The sequence below is a fragment of the Coturnix japonica genome, chromosome 38 (genome assembly GCF_054131305.1).
Source record: "Coturnix japonica strain WE chromosome 38, WE-NBRP24, whole genome shotgun sequence".
Classification (NCBI taxonomy): Eukaryota; Metazoa; Chordata; class Aves; order Galliformes; family Phasianidae; genus Coturnix; species Coturnix japonica.
In genome coordinates, this window is record NC_140700.1 from 5821805 (window position 1) to 5844015 (window position 22211).

Sequence of the window (22211 nt, forward strand, 5' to 3'; positions counted from 1 at the left end):
TGGGTGACTTTTTGAGCAGCTTTCAGTCTCCAGTGTTTATGCGGTGTGGCAGAGAAAACTTTGCATAATTTTGTTTTCTCTCTATTTAGTCAATACTGATGCCTGAGTTTTGTTTAACCCCAGTGTTTCTGAAGCAGCACATCTGCCTTCTGGTCATCTCTGCCACCACCAAGGTGTTCTGACCTGAACAGGGGGTTTGGATGGACAAAATCACATTGCAGTTTTTTGTTTTTTGTTGGTTTTTTTTTTCAGTCTGTGGATTAATGTTCTCCCTGTTATGGAGCAAGGGATGGGTATCTTGGATAGCAAGTGTCCTTCCAGGAAGGAAACAGTTTCACCAACAGCTAACCCAAGATGCTAAGTCTTCCCTCTGTTTTCTATCTAGATATTTCTCTATTCCCTTTGTTGTTTTCCTTACCTTTCTCTGAGCTCCAGTTCCCTCTACAGATTAACAGTGTCCTGCTGTCTTCCACTTCATGTCTGGGATGAGTTTTCCAGGGCCGGACCTCAGCAGCCCTGTGTGCTCTGTTGGAGGCAATGGAGGAAAGGGAGATCTTGTGAGGGCCCTCCAAGAGGTGGTTGGCAGAGCTTACTTTGTGTCTGGTCGGACCTGGTCTGGGGCAATGGGGCCCAGCAGTTGTGGTGCATCATGCAGGAAGTGTCACTTCCACCTCACTGTGCACAGTGATTTTGCAATGATGGTGCAAAATGAAAGTGAACTGTAAAGGTTATGTTAAGCTCTTTTAATGAGGGAACAGCTTCTTGAATTAATCTTGCAGCAGTTGTTCAAGAGATGGTTGAATCAATGAATAAATGGGAAAAGCTGCTGTTCTGGCAGAGCTGATGGCGTTGGGTGGTGAGTGGGCTCTGGGCTCACCTGTGCTGCAAGTAGTGAGGAAAGGAAAGCTGTGAGGCTGCTCCAGAGCTTGTGCTACGGTCCCTGCTGTGCTGGCAGGCACTGAGGCACTCCTTAGCTGAGTTAGGCTAGCTATCTGTGGCTTTTTGCACACCATGTTTAGGGCAGTCAGTGCTTGTGGTTGCCCTTCCAGAAGTGCTGACGGAGTGCTGCATTGTTGGTCTCAGTCACGGATGATCTGCTCAGTGGTCTGCCTTGCCTTATGCATTGATATTAAATCCTGATTTTTATCTAGGATGTTGCTGTGGTCACTAGTGCAGCAAACAGCTCTGAATCCCTCTTCCCAGCCGTGGAAACTTACTGTTTTCACAAACCAGCTGGTGCCCCAGCATCAGCATTCCTCCTGAGTGTCTGCCTTCCAGCTCATGGGCTCCGAGCTGGCTTGTTTGTTTCTAGCGAGGATGTGCTGTATCTGTGGGGTTGCCCTGGTGTGGGGTAGCAGCGCCATTCTGAGCCTGATGCGAAGCAGACTCAAAACTGCATCCCCTGTGCTGAGGGAACCCTGGAGCACTGTGCAGGTAAACCTCCAGAGTTTCAGGCATGAGAGTCGTATCTGAGTAAATTCTCTGGTCTGCTTTTGTGGGTGCTGTTAAAGCTGAGGCCGGTGATCCCCAGAGACTCCGTCTGGCTATGCTGGGTTTTATGTGCCTCCCAGCCTGGCCGTGTGTCAGAAGGCCAAGGGCTGCAGTCTCTGGAGGTTCCTGAAGAGGTGGCAATGCATACTTTCAGCATCAGATTCCAAGGGGATATGTAACTTGTTCTCCATCAGCTCTGTGTGCTCTCTGCTCCCCCTGCCGTGTGATGGGGAGTCTGCAGGGATTGCAGCGTGGGGATGCTGCAGAGAAACATCCCTTCTGTGTCATCTACAGCTCTCCTCCTGTTTGTTCCCCGGGGTATATGGAAGGGAGGCACATAATGGGGCTCCTCAGGTGCTGGAACTGCTTTCTCCGTCTGTGCGCCTGGAGATGGAGCAGGAGGAGCAGTGCTGCTGTGGGGAGGGGTCACTGATGGCCCAGGTAGTTCCCAGGGGACAGAGAGGGTGACACAAGCTAGCAGGGTGCTAGTGTGAGCCCTGGCAAACTGGGGGCACCCAGGGAGAGGCAGCAAGCAGAGCATCCATGGGAGCTACCATGGAGTCATCTGAGAGCTGCTTTGGGGAGGGCTGTATGTGGTGCATGTTTGTCACCTGTCGTGCAAGGAGGGCTGCACTTCCAGAGGAATTAGCAAGAGCAGTGAACTTGGTGCTGGCCGTGTCCTGGCTCATTTCCAGACCTCTCCCAGTGCAGCACAGCAGGACCCCAGCTATGCAAACTGGGCTCTGGATCTCTTGCTTGTCATGCCTTGCTTTTTGGCATCAGTGGCAGCCCAGTGGTTTCACAGGAGCAGCAAGCGGCCGGGCTTTCTAGCAAGGTTTGGGATTTTGTGTGTGTGCAGCTTCAAAAAGAAATGCTATATCTGCCTTTGGGGATTGCTGGGTCCTCTTTGGCATATGCAGGGCAGGATGCAGAGCTTCAGCCCAGGATCCCAGTTGCTGCTGTGCAGGGAAGCTCACATGCATCTGGCTTCCTCCTTGCATGTTTCATTGGGTCCTGTTTTACTGCTTATGGCATCTACTTGGACCTACTGCTTCACGTGGGCTTGGAAAGTTTATGACACCTTGTAAAAGCCCGTTCCTTTCTGTAGGTCTAAGAACAGATAAAATGAACACATTGCTCCCACAGTAGTTCTTTGGATTTTTTTTAATTGAAGCAAACCCACTGTTTGTCTAACCCACCTCTTTTTTGAGTTGTAGTGCCACTTTTTTGTCTTCATTTACACACACAGATATGCGTGCGCACATGTAATGACAACTAATGCGTTTTGGCTTCTGTTCATTCAAAGTGATCTTGTTTCATTGTGGTTTTTTGTTTGTTTGTTTTTTGAATTTTTGGGGGTTTTTTTGTTTGTTTGGTTGGTTTTTTTTTTGTCTTTTCTTGCAGCTTCTGAAGTCGCCCTGTAGTCAGTTGACTCCCCATCACACACCTTGTGCCCCGTCTGGTCCATGTTGGCCCTCCTAGTTCACCGTAGATCTCTTATTTTGACTTACCTGTCTGTTCCATGGTGGTGATCATTGTTGTCTTCCTTGTTTTATTGTCCCTTTATTTTTTTATTTTTCTCCTGGGAGCTCTTGCCTCTCATGGCAGCTACTAACCCTTCTTTTATTTATTTCCATGTTCTGCACCCTTACCTGATGGCAGATCAAGGTGGTGAATGCGTTCCGTAGCTCCTTGTACGAAGGCCTCGAGAAACCTGAGTACAGAAGCTCCATCCATAACTTCATGACTCATCCGGAGTTCATCCTGGAGGAAGATGAGCCTCGAACACCATTCCTTGACAGCGCTGAAGATGACCCCGAGACCGATGGACTCAAAAAGCGAGGTGGGGGCAGCCTGGGTGGATCTTCATCCCTCAACAGAAATAACAACGCAGTGGATAGTGATCAAACCGAGGTCAACTTTGTGGAGCCTGAAAGCTTCTTTCACAGCTTGGAGACATCAGTTTGACCTTAGAACATTGACCCCCTCCTCCCTCTCACCACTGCCCTCCTTTGCCCCACGTCCAGTGTGATGTTGACATCAGTAACTGATCACACGCTGCAGTCGCTTTGTGTCAAACTGCTCATAAGTATGTCATTTGGGGTTGGTTGGTTTGTTTTTTTTACTATGTTCAGCTGTGGGAAGCAGAGTACCGTGAAGCTGAGTATTAGAAGAGGGGACATTGTGCATTTTCACCCCTAATTTTCAGTGGTACTCACCCAAGTGAAACAGCCAGGTTATTTCCTCTCTGAGAGTTGGGCTCCATGTGTCTTCAGGGGGTTTTCACGTTGAAAAATGCATGTATCAAGGAAGCTTGAATTGTTGTAGTCTTACATGCACGGTCCCTGCCTGAGGGCTGAGGTGCACTTGTGACTTTCTTTTTCCACTTCGGGTTTTTAAGGTTTTCTTCCAGTGTCGGGGTTTATTCTTTGCTATGGGATTTGTCCCCCAGTTACTTACTTCACAGTGGGAAGTTGGGGGAGTTAGCACTGTAGTGCAAAAAGCTTAAAAAAACAAACAGACAAAAAACAAAAAAACAAAAAACTACCAAAAAAAACCCATGAAAAAAAAACAAACCATCAACAAACAAAAACAGTCGGGAGGAAGGTGTTTACTCACAGGTTGCTCGGACAGGGATGTACACCAGTCTTCCACCTTGACCAATGGTACCCAGCCTTTACAGCTCCTCCTTTTGCCTCCTTTTGTGTGCACGCATTGCTGTGTGTTTCCAAATCAATCTCTGGTAGACAAGGAATGAAGGTGGCTTGGCTTCAGTGTGAGGGCTTGACTTTATTTTTTTCCTTTTTTTTTTTTTTCTTTTCCTCCCTGCCATGAAGTAAGGTGGAGGTGAATGGCAGTTCAAGCGTGGTGAAGAAAAAACAAATGGCAGTGAGAAATGGGGTGCTTTCTTTTGGAGGAGCTGAAGGAATGCATCTCTTTTGCTTGTGAGCACCTGTGCAACATTTTGGCGAGAGCTCTGGGAACCTTTTGCAGCTCCCGCTATCAGAAGCAGAGGGACTTTTGCCTGTTTTGGATTGTCTGTACTCCTTCTGGGCTGAGTAATTCTCAGCCTCGCAGTGGAAGCGTTGGCTGCCAAGGAACCCAGAGGATGCTCCAGCTGTACCCACCAGCTCTGCATCTCACTTCCGAAGTGTGAATGGAGGATAAGTGTGGTTGATGTGCTTGGGGCAGCTCTCAGGTCATAAGAAGGACAAGTTGGGTTGTGCCCTAAAAGGGAAGGGATCTCCGTGGCCACGGGGAGGGCCTGTTGGTTTCCACCACACTCCTGCAGCTGATGCTGGTGTTGGATTGGTTGGTCAGCTGCAGCTCTTCCAGCAGAAGTGCTGTGAGCTTTGCTTGCTGCTTACTGGAGGTCGTCTCCTCACCCTGTGTCCTGCCTCCCACTGGTCTATAGTAACTGTTCCTCTGCAGGGCGAGAGCCTTGAGTTGTGGAGCAGATGTCCCATGTATCCTGGCTCTAGCCATCTTGCCAAGCCAAGAGCGGGCCAGAGCAGGAGGCAGGATTTTGCTTTGCTTGGGCTTAGTTTCTTTCCCTGCGAGTGCACCTTCGGTTGTTGTCCCCCAGTGCGCAGGGCTGAAAAGGGCTCTGCTGCTTTCTGTCCCTTGTCCCAGTTGGTTTGTGTTGGAAGCAAAGAGAACATGGCGGTAACTAGCTGTGCTGTCTGCCTGGCCTCTGTCCCTGTAGGTGTCTGAGAGGGCGGGCTGGCTGGTTAGGCTGGCTGGTTTCCTCTTTTCTTTCCTTTAAGAACGCACAGCAGAATTTCCCGTGCCTTCTCCGAGCACTGCCTGCAGCACTGCCTGCCATGCGAGGGCCCACTACTTTGCCAAGAAATAAGTGTTCCTTAATGACAACAGCAAAAACCACGTGTCTTTGTTTTGTTCCCAGCCCAGCACTGACTCATTCCTTCCTTGGGGTAGAAGGAGGGAAGGACCCAGGTGCTGAGGTCAGGCCCTGCTGCCCTGCCTGGCGTGGCAAAGGGGGGGGTGAAGGCTGGGCTCAGTACACTGCCAGCAGCAAGGAGAAATTGCCACCACTGCCCATCTCTGTTACAAATTCAGTGTTGAGACACCAGCCCTGCCCGTACAGACAAACCTGTTGCTGTCCTCCCCTTCCTCTGCAGATGAGATGAACGCTGTGGGCAGGACAGGGTGCAGCGTGCCAGGCTGTATAGTAGTGGAGGGGAAGGGGTGCTCATGGGGTCTGGTTTGGAATTGAAGGTGACATTGCTCAAAAGATCACTTTTTTTCTATTTTAAATACTTGCAAAAACAAACAAACAAACAAAAACTTAGAGGCTTACATAAATATTTATTATATGTGTTGGGGGAGGGAGGGTGCTATTTCTTTTCTATTTCTTTTTCCTTTTTATTTTTTATTTTTTTAATTATTGTTACCTCGGACCTATTTAAAAACAAACAGAAAACCAAAAAAAGACTTAAACCAATGAAAAACATCACAAAGCCAACTCTGGAGGCGCTTAATTCCCTCCCAGAGGCCTGTGACCAGCAGGTTGCCATAGGGGTCTGGTTGTTTGTTAGTTGATACTTTATTGTTCTAGTTTCCATATTAGGGGGGGAGGGGGGAAATGATTATAGATAAATATTATGCAAGAAAAAAAAAAAAGTCTAGTTTTCTTTAGATCAGAAACTGATATTTTTATGTCAGCCATATGTATTTTGTTTAAAGTAAAAATAAAATAAAAATCTTATGGTCCTGCATCTGCAGCGGCTCCTGACTGCATAATGGCAATTCCCAGTGATGGCGTATTGCCATCTGTGCCAGTCAGCCTCCTTTTTTCTGAGCAGCCATCTTTATACTAGATGTTAGCTGGATGACAATTTATATATATATACATATATATATATAATTTATGTTGGTATGGCTGGTTGCTTAAGGTAAAGCGTTTATTGTGCATACATCTTTCATGTAAAGTATTTTTTCCTATTTAGTTTCAGTGATATACTGGCAGCAGATGACTATTGGGTTAAGTTATTGAGGATATTATGAAAACAAACAAAAAAAACCCACGTCTGGTGAGATGGGCGCTTTGCTGGTGAGGCATGGACAGCAGCATGGACTCTGGGGACTCTGCAACATGCCTTGAAAGAGGGGGAGGTTTTCTTTTATGCTTTGTTTGAACTGCAATATATGCCATTGCCGGACAGGAACCGAAGACATACCCTGTGATCTGTGTTAACTTGCCTTGGAATGCTTTGTTATTAAAACACTCTGAACATAATTTTGCATCCAGTTCTTAATGACAGCAGGGTCTCTGGTGGTGGTGGTTTTCCATGAAGTAAATGGGCAGATTGGTACCAAAGACATTACATCGCATCCTGTGTGCAGTGCTGAACTGGCATTCTTAGGCATTTGCATTCTGTGATGGATTTTTCTTTTATTTGCACAGGGGCTGTACTTCAAAGGTTTTGTGCAATAAGGTTTGAGGACAATTTTGAAACAATCTCAAGAAGGAAAAAAACAAAACTGAATTTTAGCAGGGGCAGCCTCTGTGGCACTCAGCCCCTCTTGAACTGCTTCTTCCTGTGCCAGGACTCGGGATGATGGGAAAGCCCCCTCCCAGTCCCAGGGAGCGCACCTCTGATGCCACTGGCTGCGTGACTGCGGGGACTGAGCACCTCCATGGTAACATCCCTGCAGGGAAAGGATGCTCATAGCACCAGCAGCTGCTCTTCAGCCCTGTGTCCAGCAGCCGTGCAGTCATCACTCCTTGGAGCACAGGGGCCCTGCGTGGCTCACAGCTCTTCCTCACCCAGCACCTCCTTGCAAAGGCTGTCCTCTGCCTTCCTCATCCTCCTGCTCAATGAAAAGGAAACCAGTTTTTGTTCGAAGAAGCCCATTGCTATCACTGTCTTTAGTTTATTTCCTGCCCTTGGTTTTTTTTTTGTTTTTTTTTTTTAATATATATATATATATATGTCTGTGTGAGTGTATGTGTGTGTATATATATACAGTATTAAACCAACATGTGTGTATATATAATTTATCCAGCGCTCTCACAGCAAAATTTTCATTTGAAGAGGGCACTCAGAGCTGATTTTTTTTTTTTTCTTTTCAAATAAGTAGAATAATAAGCACTGGTATTTTTGTATAAAAACAGAAAAATACAAAACAAAAGGCTGAGTATTATGTGGCATGCATGACATTAAAAAAAAAAATAGTGGTTTCAAAACTGTATGTACCCTGGTGTGTTTGCCATATCCTAGAGTCCAGCTTAAAGTGCACCTGATCTGTATTGAATTTTGATATTAATCCCTATGTAAAATGTTTTGCATGTAATTTATATGGTGCTTGGGAGGAAAAAAAGAAAGAAAAAAAAAAAAAAAGAGTTGTCAGTTGGCTTCTTGTGAGAACATGGACTCCAAGATAGAATAGACAAGTTGGAAATCGAAGCAGGGGTGCGATGGTAAAGGGGGAATGCAGTAAAAAAGTGTAAGGGGTGGGGGGTGGAACAGGGCTACTGGGTTAGAATCAGTAATGCAGAAATGTTGCAGCAAGAAAATAAAGTGTGCTCACATGTAGTTGTGACATCCTTGGTGTGTGTCTGCCAGCCCGTGACATCCACGCTGTGCGCTCACCTGGCACTGGAGGAATGAATGGCTGCACTTCCCCATTGGGAAAATGGGATAGAACGGGTGGGAACTGAGCAGCCACGCCGCTGCTCTATGGTCCACATGGGATTTCACTGTGCGTAAGACTCCTTCCATAGGGCACAGACGGCTGCACGCGTCTCAAAAGTGGCGCCTGCGTATTGCAGATCCTGAATGTGGGGTGACGTTATGGGGAGCTCCGGAGCCGCAGTACGCATGCGCAGCTTCAGGACTGGCAGATTGTGCGCCGCGTTATGAACGGCCGGCCCTGAACCGAGATCCAGAACCGCAACACGCGGCCGGAGAGTCCGGAACGGCAACAAGCAGCCGCCATGTTGGAACGCTAATTCGGGACGGCACTACGCATGCGCCAGTTTTAGGACGGCAGTGCGCATGCGCTAGATCCTGAACAGCAAGACGCACGCGCCAATTCCGGAATAGCAATACGTATATGTTAATTAATTCCGGAATGGCAATAAGTATGTGTTAATTAATTCCGGAATGGCAATAAGTATGTGTTAGTTAATTCCGGAATGGCAATACATGTGTATTGCCGTGTTATATCCCACAATGCACCAGACGGGAAAATGATGCTATTGCGCATGATCAAAATGGCGACCTTACTATTGCCGCGTTATATCCCACAATCCAGCATGCCGGAAGTGACGCTACTGCTATTGATCAAAATGGCGACCTCCAGATGCCGCGATATGCCGCGTTATATCCCACAATCCACCTTGCCGGAAGTGACGCTACTGCGCATGATCAAAATGGCGACCCACAGATGCCCCGTTATGCCGCGTTATATCCCACAATCCACCTTGCCGGAAGTTACGCTACTGCGCATGATCAAAATGGCGACCTCCAGATGCCGCGATATGCCGCGTTATATCCCACAATCCACCTTGCCGGAAGTGACGCTACTGCGCATGATCAAAATGGCGACCCACAGATGCCCCGTTATATCCCACAATCCACCTTGCCGGAAGTGACGCTACTGCGCATGATCAAAATGGCGACCCACAGATGCCCCGTTATGCCGCGTTATATCCCACAATGCACCTTGCCGGAAGTTACGCTACTGCGCATGATCAAAATGGCGACCTCCAGATGCCGCGATATGCCGCGTTATATCCCACAATGCACCTTGCCGGAAGTGACGCTACTGCGCATGATCAAAATGGCGACCTCCAGATGCCGCGATATGCCGCGTTATATCCCACAATGCACCTTGCCGGAAGCGACACTACTGCGCATGATCAAAATGGCGATCTCCAGATGCCTCCTTATACCGCGTTATATCCCACAATGCACCTTGCCGGAAGCGACACTACTGCGCATGATCAAAATGGCGATCTCCTGATGCCTCGTTATGCCGCGTTATATCCCACAATGCACCTTGCCGGAAGTGACGCTATTCCTCACTATGAAAATGGCGTCCGCGACGTGCCGGGACACTATGGGGATTTATGGGGCGCTTTGGGGCTCTATGGAGCTTCTATGGGGCTCTGTAGGGCTTCTGTGGGGCACTATGGGACACTGTGGGGCTTCAATGGGGCTCTGTAGGGCTTCTATGGGGCGCTATGTGTATCTATGTGGCTGTGTGTGGCTGTGTGGGGCCTCCACTGTCACCACCAACATTCCCCTCACACTACCCACATCAGTGCCCCCCCACCATCACCCCATTACCCCCATTATCACCATCACCCCCATTATCACTCCACCATTGTCCCCCCCACTGTCCTCCCCCACTGGAACCTCTCCCCCATTCATCACCGTTGCCCACCACCATCCACTGCTGTCACACCCATCACCTCCCCCCCACGTCACCCCACTGCCCACTTCCAAGTGGTTTTCTTCCACTCTAACACATCTTTCTTGGTTTTTTTTTCTGCTCTAACCCTTCTTTTCTCGGTTTTCTTCTAATCTAACCCAAATTTTCTTGGTTTTCTTCCGCTATACGCTGTTGCACTTGTTTTTCATCTGCTATAACCACCTTTTCTTGGTTTTCTTCCACTCTAACCCATCTTTTCTTGGTTTAGTTCCGCTCTAACCTGTCTTTTCTTGGTTTTCTTATGCTCTAACCCTGCTTTTCTTGGTTTTCTTCCTCTCTATCCCTGCTTTTCTTGGTTTTCTTCCTTTGTAAGCCTGCTCTTTCTGGTTTTCTTTTGATCTATCCTAAATTTTCTTGGTTTTCTTCCGCTATACCCGTCTTTTCTTGGTTTTATTCGGCTCTAACCCGTCTTTTCCTTGTTTTCTTATGTTCTAACCCCGTTTTTCTTGGTTTTCCTCTGCTCTAACCCTGCATTTCTTGGTTTTCTTACTCTGCAACCCGTCTTTTCTTGGTTTTATTCTGCTATAGACTGCTTTTCTTGGTTTCCTTCCGCTATACGCTCTTTCTCTTGGTTTTCATCTGCTCTAACCCTGCTTTTCTTGTTTTTTTTCCACTCTAACCCATCTTTTCTTGGTTTTCTTCTGCTCTAACCTGTCTTTTCTTGGTTTTCTTCCCCTCTAACCCATCTTTTCTTGGTTTTCTTCTGCTCTAACCTGTCTTTTCTTGGTTTTCTTCCACTATACGCTGTTTTTCTTGGTTTTCTTCCACTCGATCCCTGTTTTATGAGGCCCCCTTTCTCTTTCTGTAGCTAAGTGTTCTCTTTTCATCTACTATAGGGTCCTTTTTCACTATTCAGTCTATCATCTACTCATCGTCACCTTTCAACGTGGTTCCTTGTGTAACTCTATTGATACCTCCACATCTACATACAGCTTCATTGGCAAACATCAGCTCCATGTCCCCCCCAGACACCTCAAAATCCCCCCCTCAATCATCTCTGCCCCCCATCACCTCAGCATTACTCCATTATCAGAACCAGAACTTACCTCCTGTAGTGCTGTTCTAGGCCGAGGAATGTGAGGGTGGAGAAGCCAAGTCCTGCAGCTCCATCCAGCAGCTCTTGGTCCAAGGCAGCAACAGAGCAGAAGAGCTTCTTCATGTGGATAGATGTGACTACAGCGAGGAGCTCCAGCAAATACCTGCTGCCCCACCGTGCCAGCCCTTATATGAGCACCAGGAGGGGGCGGAGCCAGCTCTGCAGCCAATCGGATGCGTTGCCTGCACTTGGGCTGTACTGCTGTGACTCCGCCCCATCATGGCTTCCAACCATGACTAAGCATTTCTATTATATCACTCTAATTATATAATGATATCACCGCCCCCATCACCCCCCATCATTCCAATGTCCCCCCAGCATCAACCCCAGAGCGGTGCCCACAGTGTCACCCCATTGTGACACTGAGATCTGCACCCCCGTGTCCATATACTGTGCTGTCATTTCTCCTCTATCCGTAACCCTCCCCTTTAGGAATAGATAAATATAATTATTAACCTGTTATTGCTTTGTTTTTGTCTTTGTTCACGATTGGAGCTGTTATGTAACAACTTGATTGGGCACCTGCTGAGGAGAGGGGCCCACCCCATAGGCACAGGTGGGGGCCGTTGAGGGGTGGATTGTGATTGGTTGGAGCCTGGCTCCTCCCCTCCTTGATTCGTATTTAAGGGCTGGGAAGGGCAGGGGGCAGCATCAGTTCCAGCTCAGTGCTCCTATAGGAGCATTGAGGGAGAGGATTCTCCTTCCTGCTGCTTTCGAGGTCTGGATGCCATATGGGATGCGGCTCTGCTTGGAGATCCTTTCCTTTGGGGTTAATGGTGAGTCTTTGGCTTTGCAATGGGGTAAGGAATTTCTTTTTTATTACTGGACTGATGTCTTCTCCTTTTGATTGCTCCTAGCAGCACTTATGGATGGGTGTGAGAAGGAGCCATATCTAGAGCCTCCTTCCTTTGGATGGAGGGCTCAGCCTTCACAATGGGGTGAGCGATCCCTTCTTTATTGCAGGGTTTGGGGGTGGAATGGGTCCCTTGGGGATGCTCCATCCCTAGAGGTGTTTGAGGCTGTGGGACCTTGGTGTGGTGGTTGGGTACTGTCCCCATAGCAGGGGGGTTGAAAGGAGATGGTCATTCTTGTCCTCAGTGCTGATCATCATTTGATTCTATGCTCATATATTGCAGGGTATCAGCCCCAATGCTGGCTCCTATGGGACATTGTTCATCATTATCTCCATCTGGATTCGGAGTCATTGGCTGCTGCTCTCTGGACTCGCTTCTACAGCCAGTTCTTCATCCATCTCATCATCTTCCCATGTTGATTCTCCATCTTCACCTCCTGCCTTCCATGAGCCCTGGGTCCTTCTATGAGGATCTCCATCATCACCTCCTGCCTTCCATGAGCCCTGTGTCCTTCTATGAGGATCTCCATCTTCACCTCCTGCCTTCCATGAGCCCTGGGTCCTTCTATGAGGATCTCCTTCATCACCTCCTGCCTTCCATGAGCCCTGGGTCCTTCTATGAGGATCTCCATCATCACCTCCTGCTTCAATGAGCCCTGGGTCCTTCTATGAGGATCTCCTTCATCACCTCCTGTCTTCTATGAGCCCTGGGTCCTTCTATGAGGATCTCCATCATCACCTCCTGCCTTCTGTGAGCCCTGGGTCCTTTTATGAGGATCTGCTTTGTGGTCATTCCCAGCACAGCAGTGGGACCGACGGCTCAGCAGTTCCTGGGCTCATCCCTTCTACCTTCCTACAAAGGAGCGCCATGTTGGCTGTGTTTCTGCTCACATCTCATCTGGACCCATAGACTGTGTGATTTTAGGTTCTTAGTTGGTCTTGCACTGGTTTGTTGACCTTATAAAGTCCAGTGGGGTCTCATGGGGCCCCGTTGGTTCCAGTGGGGTCTCATGGGGCCCCGTTGGTTCCTCCATCCCTCCCTACCAAACCCAAGGTGAGTGCTGTGTCTATGAGCTGCCCTGCAGATGTGGGCAGTGCCTTCATTGCTGTGTTGTGTCCCACAGGTTCCAGCAGAGCACAGAGATGTGCGGCTCCTGATGAGAGCAGTGAGGAACAGAGATCTGCATTGGTTGAACCCAGCTTTGCTGATGGTAACTCTCAGCCCAGCAGGTAAGGGCAGCACATATCAATTGGTTTTTACCTGTTTCATACTGAGATTGAAGGTAATGTTCCATTATTATAATGATAATATCTGCTCTCATCCTTCTGCATTCTCTTTTCCTCTGTTCTGTGCTATTTCTCCAGAATTTCCTGCTGTGTTTCCTTTGTTCTCATTTTGCTGTTCTGTTCATTCATAGGCCCATAGGCCTTATTGTTCATTTTGGTGCTTCATTCCCTTCAGCCTTTCATTCCATGTTGGAGTTCCAAGCAGTTTCCTCTGCTGCCTTGCCCTCCATCTTGATCATCTTTGCAATATTCTATTGGGCCTTGCCCCCCATCTTGATGTTTCTTGTAGTGCCCTTTTGGGCCTTGCCATTCATCTTGGTGTTTGCTGCAGTTTTCTCTTCAGCTTTGCCCTCCATCTTGATGTTCCTTGCAGTGTTCTTTTGGGCATTGTCCTCATCTTGATGTTCTCTTGGGCCTTGCCCTCCATCTTGATGTTTCAGCAGTGCTGTTTTGGGCCTTTCCCTCTGTTTTGCAGTTCCACGCAGTGTTCTTTTAGGCCTTGCCCTACATCTTGATGTTCCTTTAATGCCCTTTTGGGCCTTGTTCTCCATCTTGATGTTCCCTGCCATGTTCTCTTGGGCCGTGCCCTCCTTTTTGTTGTTCCTGCAGTGTTCTTTTGCTGTTTCCATTTAGCCTCCTACTCCGCCTTCCCTTTTCCCAATGTTCTTGGTGTTTCATACCACTCTCCTTGCTGTTTCTTTACCTTAGACTTTCCCTTGACTGTTCTCTTACTGTTGCCCTTGCCTTACTGTTGGTGTTTGCTTTGCTTTTCTTTTGTTGGGGCTTTCTGTGCTTGTTCTGCTGCCTTTGCCTTTGGCTCTATGGGGTTTGGTGGGAGGCAGCATTCACGGTAATGTTGACCTGAAGGGACCTTTATGGGATAATTGCAGGAACTTTATGGCCTTAATGGGAAATTTAGTGATAATTGCAGTTTTCTGTAGAGTATCTGTAAATCTAACCCTTTGTTTTTAAGTAACCTTCATTCTAATCATAGTGCAAAATATCATTTTAAAGTAATTGCACCTTTAACCTTAGAAATAGCATTACTTCTATTTCTAATAGTATTTATTCTATCCCTAATAGCATGGATTCTATCCTACTGCTGAGAGCAGCGAGGAACAGAAACCTGCATTGCCTGAAATGCTCCAGAACCAGCTTTGCTGATGGTAACTCTCAGCCCAGCAGGTAAGGGCAGCACACACAATTGGTTTTTACCTGTTCCATACTGAAATTGAAGGTAATGTTCCATTATTATAATGATAATATCTGCTCTCATCCTTCTGCATTCTCTTTTCCTCTGTTCTCTGCTGTTTCTCCAGCATTTCCTGTAGTGTTTCCTTTGTTCTCATTTTGCTGTTCTGTTCATTCTTTGGGCCTTGTTGTTCATTTTGGTGCTTCATTCCCTTCAGCCTTTCATTCCGTGTTGGAGTTCCAAGCAGTTTTCTCTGCGGCCTTGCCCCCCATCTTGATGTTTCTTGTAGTGCCCTTTTGGGCCTTGCCCCCCATCCTGATGTTTCTTGTAGTGCCCTTTTGGGCCTTGCTCCCCATCTTGATGTTTCTTGTAGTGCCCTTTTGGGCCTTGCCCTCCATCTTGGTGTTTGCTGCAGTTTTCTCTTCAGCTTTGCCCTCTATCTTGATGTTCCTTGCAGTGTTCTTTTGGGCCTTGTCCTCATCTTGATGTTCTGCGTGATGTTCTCTTAGGCCTTGCCATCCATCTTGATGTTTTACGTGATCTTTTTTTGGCCCTTGTCCTCCCTCTTGATGTTTCAGCAGTGCTGTTTTGGGCCTTGCCCTCTGTTTTGCAGTTCCATGAAGCGTTCTTTTAGGCCTTGCCCCCCATCTTGATGTTTCTTGTAGTGCCCTTTTGGGCCTTGCCCCCCATCCTGATGTTTCTTGTAGTGCCCTTTTGGGCCTCGTTCTCCATCTTGATGTTCCCTGCAGTGTTCTTTATGGCCTTGCTCTATTTTGCAGTTCTATGCAGCATTCTTTTGGGCCTTGCCCTCTGTTTCATTGTTCCCTTTGTTCTTCTCTTGGCTCTCCACGCTGTTTTCCCTTTGGCCTTTGTTCTTGGTGTTTCCTATAATGGTCTATTTGCTGTTGCTTTTGCTTTGGTTTCCCTTGGCTTTCCTTCTTTCTTTTGCCCTTGCCTTACCCTTGGCTGCCTTTCTGTGGTTGTTCTGCTTGTCTTTGGGATTTGTGTTAATGTTTTGTTTGTGTTAATCTTGATCTGCTCCCCCGGCTTAATGCGGGTTGTAGTGATAATGACTGTAACCTGTATTTGTTAATGGAACTGATATTTACCTAATATTTACCCAATACTAAAGGTGTCTGTTATGATAAATGCAGTCATAAAAGTGATGCTCAGTGCTTTATGTGAAAGTTACTTTAATTATGATCGTAGTGTGGGATACAATTGTTAAACTTACTGCAAATTTAGACTTAAAAGTAGCATTAATTATATCCCTAATAACTTTAATTGTATCCCAGTGCCTTCATTGTCATGTTGTGTCCAACAGGTTCCAGCAGAGCACAGAGATGTGCGGCTCCTGATGAGAGCAGCGAGGAACAGAAACCTGCATTGCTTGGACCCAGCTTTGCTGATGGTAACTCTCAGCCCAGCAGGTAAGGGCAGCACATAGCAATTTGTTTTTACTTGTTCCATACTGAGATGCGAGGTTAGTGTTTTTGACTTCATTTTTGCACTCTGTGGTGTCCTATGGGCTGTCTGTGCTTGTCCTACTGTGTTGTCTTTGTGTTTGGTCTTTGCTGTTGCTCAGTTGTTTCTTGCAGTGTTTTTCTTGCTCTCCATTTTGACATTCTTTGAGGCATTCTCTTGGGCCTTGCCCTCCATTTTGGCGTTCCTTGCGTCATTCTTTTGGACTTTGTCCATTTAGGCATCCATTGCATCATTCTTTTGGACTTTGCCGTCCATTTAGGCATCCATTGCATCATTCTTTTGGGCTTTGCAGTCCATTTAGGCATCCATTGCATCATTCTTTTGGGCTTTGCAGTCCATTTAGGCATCCATTGCATCATTCTTTTGGGCTTTGCCATCCATTTAGGCATCCATTGCATCATTCTTTTGGGCTTTCAGTCCATTTTGCCATTCCTTTTCTTGTTCTCTTGGGCTTTGCCCTCCTTTTCAGTGTTCCCTGCATCCTTTTGTAGGGCCTTGCCCAATATTTTGATATTCTCTTGGGTGCTTTCTTCCATTTTGCAGTTTCCTGCATCATTTTGTTGCGCCTTTATGTCCCTATTGCTGTTCTCTGCAGTGTTTTGTGTTGTATTATGTTCTGTTTTGATGTGTTTTGTGCTGCTCTTTTGGGTCTTGCTGTTCATTTTGGCATTCTCTGTGTTTTTGTAGCAGATTATTGGGCCTTGCCCACTATTTTACATTTTCATGTCCCACTGGCTTCAGCCCATTGATCTAACTATCTCTTTTTCTTCCTTAGGGCCCTTATATTCCCTGGCTGATGGATGTTCCCCTTTGATGCAGCGCTCCATGCTGCCATGCAGGCGTTCAATAAAGCTTTGGGGGGCTGACGATCCATCACAACAGCACATCAGCTACATGTTAGTCAATTAACCTCCATTTAATTGGAATTAGCTTTTGAGTTAAGTTCTGTTAACCAATTTGGTTTAAGGTTTGCGTTCAGTTAACCTTACCCAAATTGGTTTTAGATTTGACATCACACTTAAACAAATTGGTTTTAGCTTAGTAATCTATTAAGTTCACCCAGATTGGGTTTTGTTTTGTAATCATTTAACTGCAACTAAATTGGTTTTTGATATGTTGTTAAATAATCTTAATCAAATTGGTTATAGCTTTTTAATTAATTATTTTAACAAAATTGGCTTTAGCTTTCAATCAGTCATTGTTAATCAAATTGGCTTTAGTTTTGCCATTATTTTTAATCAAATTGACTTTAGTTTTGCAATCATTTAATGTTACTTAAATTGGTTGTAGCTTTACAACCATTTAAGTTTAATCTAATTGGCTGTAGCTTTGCAATCATTTAATCTTAAACTAATTGGCTTTAACTTTGCTATTATTTAACCTTAACCAAATTGGTTTAAGGTTTGATTTCAATTAATATCAGCCAAATTGGCTTTATTTATCCTTACTTACGGGGCTGGGTAGCCCATTTTTTTTCTATTAGGGCTATCCCAGCCCCGTAACCAACGCCCACAGCCTGAGGGAGCCGAGTTGCTTCCCGGCCACTCTTTGACTTGTGCCCATTTGCGGCCACTCTTTGACTTGTGCCCATTTGCGGCTGTTATAAGATTTAAGCTGATTTCAGCATGTTCAATTATTTTTTGTCAACCAAATTAGCTTTTGTTCTGGAGTCAATTAATTTCAACCCAGATTGGCTTCAGCTTTCTATTCAATCATTGTCAACCAAATTGGATTTTGTTTTGGAATCTAAATTTCTAATCCAAATTGGCTTAAGTTTTGCATTCAATTAATATCAACTAAATTGGCTTTAAATTTGGCTTCAAATTAACTCAAATTAACTCAAATTAACTCAAATTAACTCAAATTAACTCAAATTAACTCAAATTAACTGGCTATATTTTTGAAATCAAATTATTTTAGCCAAATTGGCTTTATTTATCCAAGCTTACGGGGCTGGGCTAGCCCATTTTTTTTCTATCCGGGCTAACCCAGCCCCGTAACCAACATTTAAGGCCTGAGGGAGCCGAGTTGCTTCCCGGCCACTCTTTGACTCGTGCCCATTTGCGGCCACTCTTTGACTTGCGCCCATTTGCGGCCATTTTGAGTTACGCTGATTTCAGCGTGTGCAATTATTTTTTGTCAACCAAATTGGCTTTAGCTTTGCATTCAATTATTGTCAACCAAATTGGATTTTGCTTTGCAATCTAATTATCTAATTCTAATTGGCTTAAGTTTTGCAATCAATTAATATCAACTAAATTTAACTCAAATTTAACTCAAATTTAACTCAAATTAATTGGCTTTATTTTTGAAATCAAATTATTTTAGCCAAATTGGCTTTATTTATCCAAGCTTACGGGGCTGGGCTAGCCCATTTTTTTTCTATCTGGGCTAACCCAGCCCCGTAACCAACATTTAAGGCCTGAGGGAGCTGAGTTGCTTCCCGGCCACTCTTTGACTCGTGCCCATTTGTGGCCACTCTTTGACTTGCGCCCATTTGCGGCCATTTTGAGTTACGCTGGTTTCAGTGCTGTGCTGTTATTTTGAATGTGCCACATTGGCTTTAGCTTTGCAGTCAATTATTGTTAATCAAATTGGCTTTAATACTGAGTCCATTCATGTTTGTGTTATTGATTTCAATTTTGCCTTGCTGTGTATGTAATGTGCTGATGCTGTAATTGTACCTTGTGCCATGCAACGTACTGTATATTTGGATGCTGTGTCTGTCAACTGCGCCGTGCCCTGTACTCAACATGTTGATGCTGTGCCTGTAACCTGGGATGGACAATTTGCTGTGTATATGGATGTTGTACATGTAAAATGTATTGTGCAATGTGCTCTATGTGTTGATGTGATGGTTGAACATTGTGCTGTGCCATGTTCTCAATGTATCAATGCTGTGCTTGTAAACTGTGTTGTGCTCTGTATTGACTGTGCTGATGTTTGTACTCAATACTGGGATCTTGTGACTTGTATCTTGTGCTATTTGTTCTGTATATCTGGATGTTGTGATGTGTATTGAACTGCTGTATCCACTTTGTGCTTGTAAATATGGTGTTGTTGCTGTATTCTGTTTGTATGACTGTATGAGTTGTGTATTGTGTTAATGGAGCTGCAATAAAGAAACAATTAAGTGATGTGGTGTGTCATTAATTGTCATCTGCAGGCGATGGAGCAGAATCTAAGGTAGGTGTGACAGGTAAGTGGGGGATGGTAGCACTAGAAGGGCTGTTAGTTCAGTGTATGTAGTTGTTGTAGTTGTTCAGGTTGATTCTGAGTTTGGTTGTAGCTGCAGTAAGTCAGATTGTGCGTGTAGTTGGTCACGTGGTCAGTGCAGTTGGTGATGAACTTAGTTTGTGAGTGTAGATGTGCAAGTTGTTGGTGAACTTAGTTTGTTGGAGCTGGTTGCCTTGCTGTAGTTGGTCATGATGTAGTTGGTCATGTTGTGTGTGAACTTTGTTGGCAGAGTAGCTCAGTTTTCTGCTGAATGTTGTTTGTGAGCGTAGCTGGTCCAGAAAGTGGAGATGTAGAGTTATAAGTGTAGTTGGTCAAGTTGCTGCTTAACTTTGGTTGTAAGAAGAAGTTGTTGTGAGTTGGGTTATAGGGTTATAGGGTTATAGGGTTATAGGGTTATAGGGTTATAGGGTTATAGGGTTATAGGGTTATAGGGTTATAGGGTTATAGGGTTATAGGGTTATAGGGTTATAGGGTTATAGGGTTATAGGGTTATAGGGTTATAGGGTTATAGGGTTATAGGGTTATAGGGTTATAGGGTTATAGGGTTATAGGGTTATAGGGTTATAGGGTTATAGGGTTATAGGGTTATAGGGTTATAGGGTTATAGGGTTATAGGGTTATAGGGTTATAGGGTTAGGGTTAGGGTTATAGGGTTAGGGTTATAGGGTTATAGGGTTATAGGGTTATAGGGTTATAGGGTTATAGGGTTATAGGGTTATAGGGTTATAGGGTTATAGGGTTATAGGGTTATAGGGTTATAGGGTTATAGGGTTATAGGGTTATAGGGTTATAGGGTTATAGGGTTATAGGGTTATAGGGTTATAGGGTTATAGGGTTATAGGGTTATAGGGTTATAGGGTTATAGGGTTATAGGGTTATAGGGTTATAGGGTTATAGGGTTATAGGGTTATAGGGTTATAGGGTTATAGGGTTATAGGGTTATAGGGTTATAGGGTTATAGGGTTAGGGTTAGGGTTATAGGGTTATAGGGTTATAGGGTTAGGGTTATAGGGTTATAGGGTTATAGGGTTATAGGGTTATAGGGTTATAGGGTTATAGGGTTAGGGTTAGGGTTATAGGGTTATAGGGTTATAGGGTTATAGGGTTATAGGGTTATAGGGTTATAGGGTTATAGGGTTATAGGGTTATAGGGTTATAGGGTTATAGGGTTATAGGGTTATAGGGTTATAGGGTTATAGGGTTAGGGTTAGGGTTATAGGGTTATAGGGTTAGGGTTATAGGGTTATAGGGTTAGGGTTAGGGTTAGGGTTAGGGTTAGGGTTAGGGTTAGGGTTAGGGTTAGGGTTAGGGTTAGGGTTAGGGTTAGGGTTAGGGTTAGGGTTAGGGTTAGGGTTAGGGTTAGGGTTAGGGTTAGGGTTAGGGTTAGGGTTAGGGTTAGGGTTAGGGTTAGGGTTAGGGTTAGGGTTAGGGTTAGGGTTAGGGTTAGGGTTAGGGTTAGGGTTAGGGTTAGGGTTAGGGTTAGGGTTAGGGTTAGGGTTAGGGTTAGGGTTAGGGTTAGGGTTAGGGTTAGGGTTAGGGTTAGGGTTAGGGTTAGGGTTAGGGTAGGGTTAGGGTTAGGGTTAGGGTTAGGGTTAGGGTTAGGGTTAGGGTTAGGGTTAGGGTTAGGGTTAGGGTTAGGGTTAGGGTTAGGGTTAGGGTTAGGGTTAGGGTTAGGGTTAGGGTTAGGGTTAGGGTTAGGGTTAGGGTTAGGGTTAGGGTTAGGGTTAGGGTTAGGGTTAGGGTTAGGGTTAGGGTTAGGGTTAGGGTTAGGGTTAGGGTTAGGGTTAGGGTTAGGGTTAGGGTTAGGGTTAGGGTTAGGGTTAGGGTTAGGGTTAGGGTTAGGGTTAGGGTTAGGGTTAGGGTTAGGGTTAGGGTTAGGGTTAGGGTTAGGGTTAGGGTTAGGGTTAGGGTTAGGGTTAGGGTTAGGGTTAGGGTTAGGGTTAGGGTTAGGGTTAGGGTTAGGGTTAGGGTTAGGGTTAGGGTTAGGGTTAGGGTTAGGGTTAGGGTTAGGGTTAGGGTTAGGGTTAGGGTTAGGGTTAGGGTTAGGGTTAGGGTTAGGGTTAGGGTTAGGGTTAGGGTTAGGGTTAGGGTTAGGGTTAGGGTTAGGGTTAGGGTTAGGGTTAGGGTTAGGGTTAGGGTTAGGGTTAGGGTTAGGGTTAGGGTAGGGTTAGGGTTAGGGTTAGGGTTAGGGTTAGGGTTAGGGTTAGGGTTAGGGTTAGGGTTAGGGTTAGGGTTAGGTTAGGGTTAGGGTTAGGGTTAGGGTTAGGGGTTAGGGTTAGGGTTAGGGTTAGGGTTAGGGTTAGGGTTAGGGTTAGGGTTAGGGTTAGGGTTAGGGTTAGGGTTAGGGTTAGGGTTAGGGTTAGGGTTAGGGTTAGGGTTAGGGTTAGGGTTAGGGTTAGGGTTAGGGTTAGGGTTAGGGTTAGGGTTAGGGTTAGGGTTAGGGTTAGGGTTAGGGTTAGGGTTAGGGTTAGGGTTAGGGTTAGGGTTAGGGTTAGGGTTAGGGTTAGGGTTAGGGTTAGGGTTAGGGTTAGGGTTAGGGTTAGGGTTAGGGTTAGGGTTAGGGTTAGGGTTAGGGTTAGGAGGGTTAGGGTTAGGTTAGGGTTAGGGTTAGGGTTAGGGTTAGGGTTAGGTTAGGGTTAGGGTTAGGGTTAGGGTTAGGGTTAGGGTTAGGGTTAGGGTTAGGGTTAGGGTTAGGGTTAGGGTTAGGGTTAGGGTTAGGGTTAGGGTAGGGTTAGGGTTAGGGTTAGGGTTAGGGTTAGGGTTAGGGTTAGGGTAGGGTTAGGGTTAGGGTTAGTGGGTTAGGGTAGAGGGTTAGGGTTAGGGTTAGGGTTAGGGTTAGGGTTAGGGTTAGGGTTAGGGTTAGGGTTAGGGTTAGGGTTAGGGTTAGGGTTAGGGTAGGGTTAGGGTTAGGTTTAGGGTTAGGGTTAGGGTTAGGGTTAGGGTTAGGGTTAGGGTTAGGGTTAGGGTTAGGGTTAGGGTTAGGGTTAGGGTTAGGGTTAGGGTTAGGGTTAGGGTTAGGGTTAGGGTTAGGGTTAGGGTTAGGGTTAGGGTTAGGGTTAGGGTTAGGGTTAGGGTTAGGGTTAGGGTTAGGGTTAGGGTTAGGGTTA

General features: G+C 45.9%; 1 protein-coding gene and 4 long non-coding RNA genes across 15 annotated transcripts in view; 3 read left to right on the forward strand and 2 right to left on the reverse strand.

Moving 5' to 3' along the window:
- Positions 1-6751, forward strand: part of ATP2B4 (ATPase plasma membrane Ca2+ transporting 4) — a 34906-nt gene extending 28155 nt beyond the window's left edge. For all 10 annotated transcript variants that reach the window (XM_015885301.3, XM_085526963.1, XM_015885298.2 and 7 more), the window contains one exon: positions 3154-6751. In XM_015885301.3, the coding sequence (XP_015740787.1) occupies positions 3154-3179 (26 nt within the window). In that variant the 3' untranslated portion in view covers positions 3180-6751. The remainder of the gene's footprint in view (positions 1-3153) is intronic.
- On the reverse strand, positions 5801-8754 carry LOC107324890 (uncharacterized). Its single transcript, XR_014938682.1, has 2 exons — positions 8047-8754; positions 5801-7326 (listed from the first exon to the last, which is right to left on the reverse strand). It is a non-coding gene; the product is annotated as an uncharacterized LOC107324890 (long non-coding RNA).
- A 784-nt stretch (positions 8755-9538) lies between these two features.
- Positions 9539-11135, reverse strand: LOC146754814 (uncharacterized). The gene is made up of 2 exons (XR_014938686.1): positions 11001-11135; positions 9539-9577 (listed from the first exon to the last, which is right to left on the reverse strand). It is a non-coding gene; the product is annotated as an uncharacterized LOC146754814 (long non-coding RNA).
- A 556-nt stretch (positions 11136-11691) lies between these two features.
- Positions 11692-12325, forward strand: LOC146754815 (uncharacterized). Of its 2 annotated transcripts, none has more exons than XR_014938684.1 (3): positions 11692-11826; positions 11908-11988; positions 12187-12325. It is a non-coding gene; the product is annotated as an uncharacterized LOC146754815 (long non-coding RNA). The 2 variants fall into 2 exon arrangements; XR_014938685.1 differs by having other exon boundaries at positions 11712-11826; positions 11911-11988.
- Positions 12326-12625: 300 nt separating this feature from the next.
- Positions 12626-19001, forward strand: LOC146754816 (uncharacterized). Its single transcript, XR_014938683.1, has 5 exons — positions 12626-12957; positions 13028-13133; positions 14274-14375; positions 15707-15812; positions 16643-19001. It is a non-coding gene; the product is annotated as an uncharacterized LOC146754816 (long non-coding RNA).
- The last annotated feature ends 3210 nt before the right edge of the window (positions 19002-22211 follow it).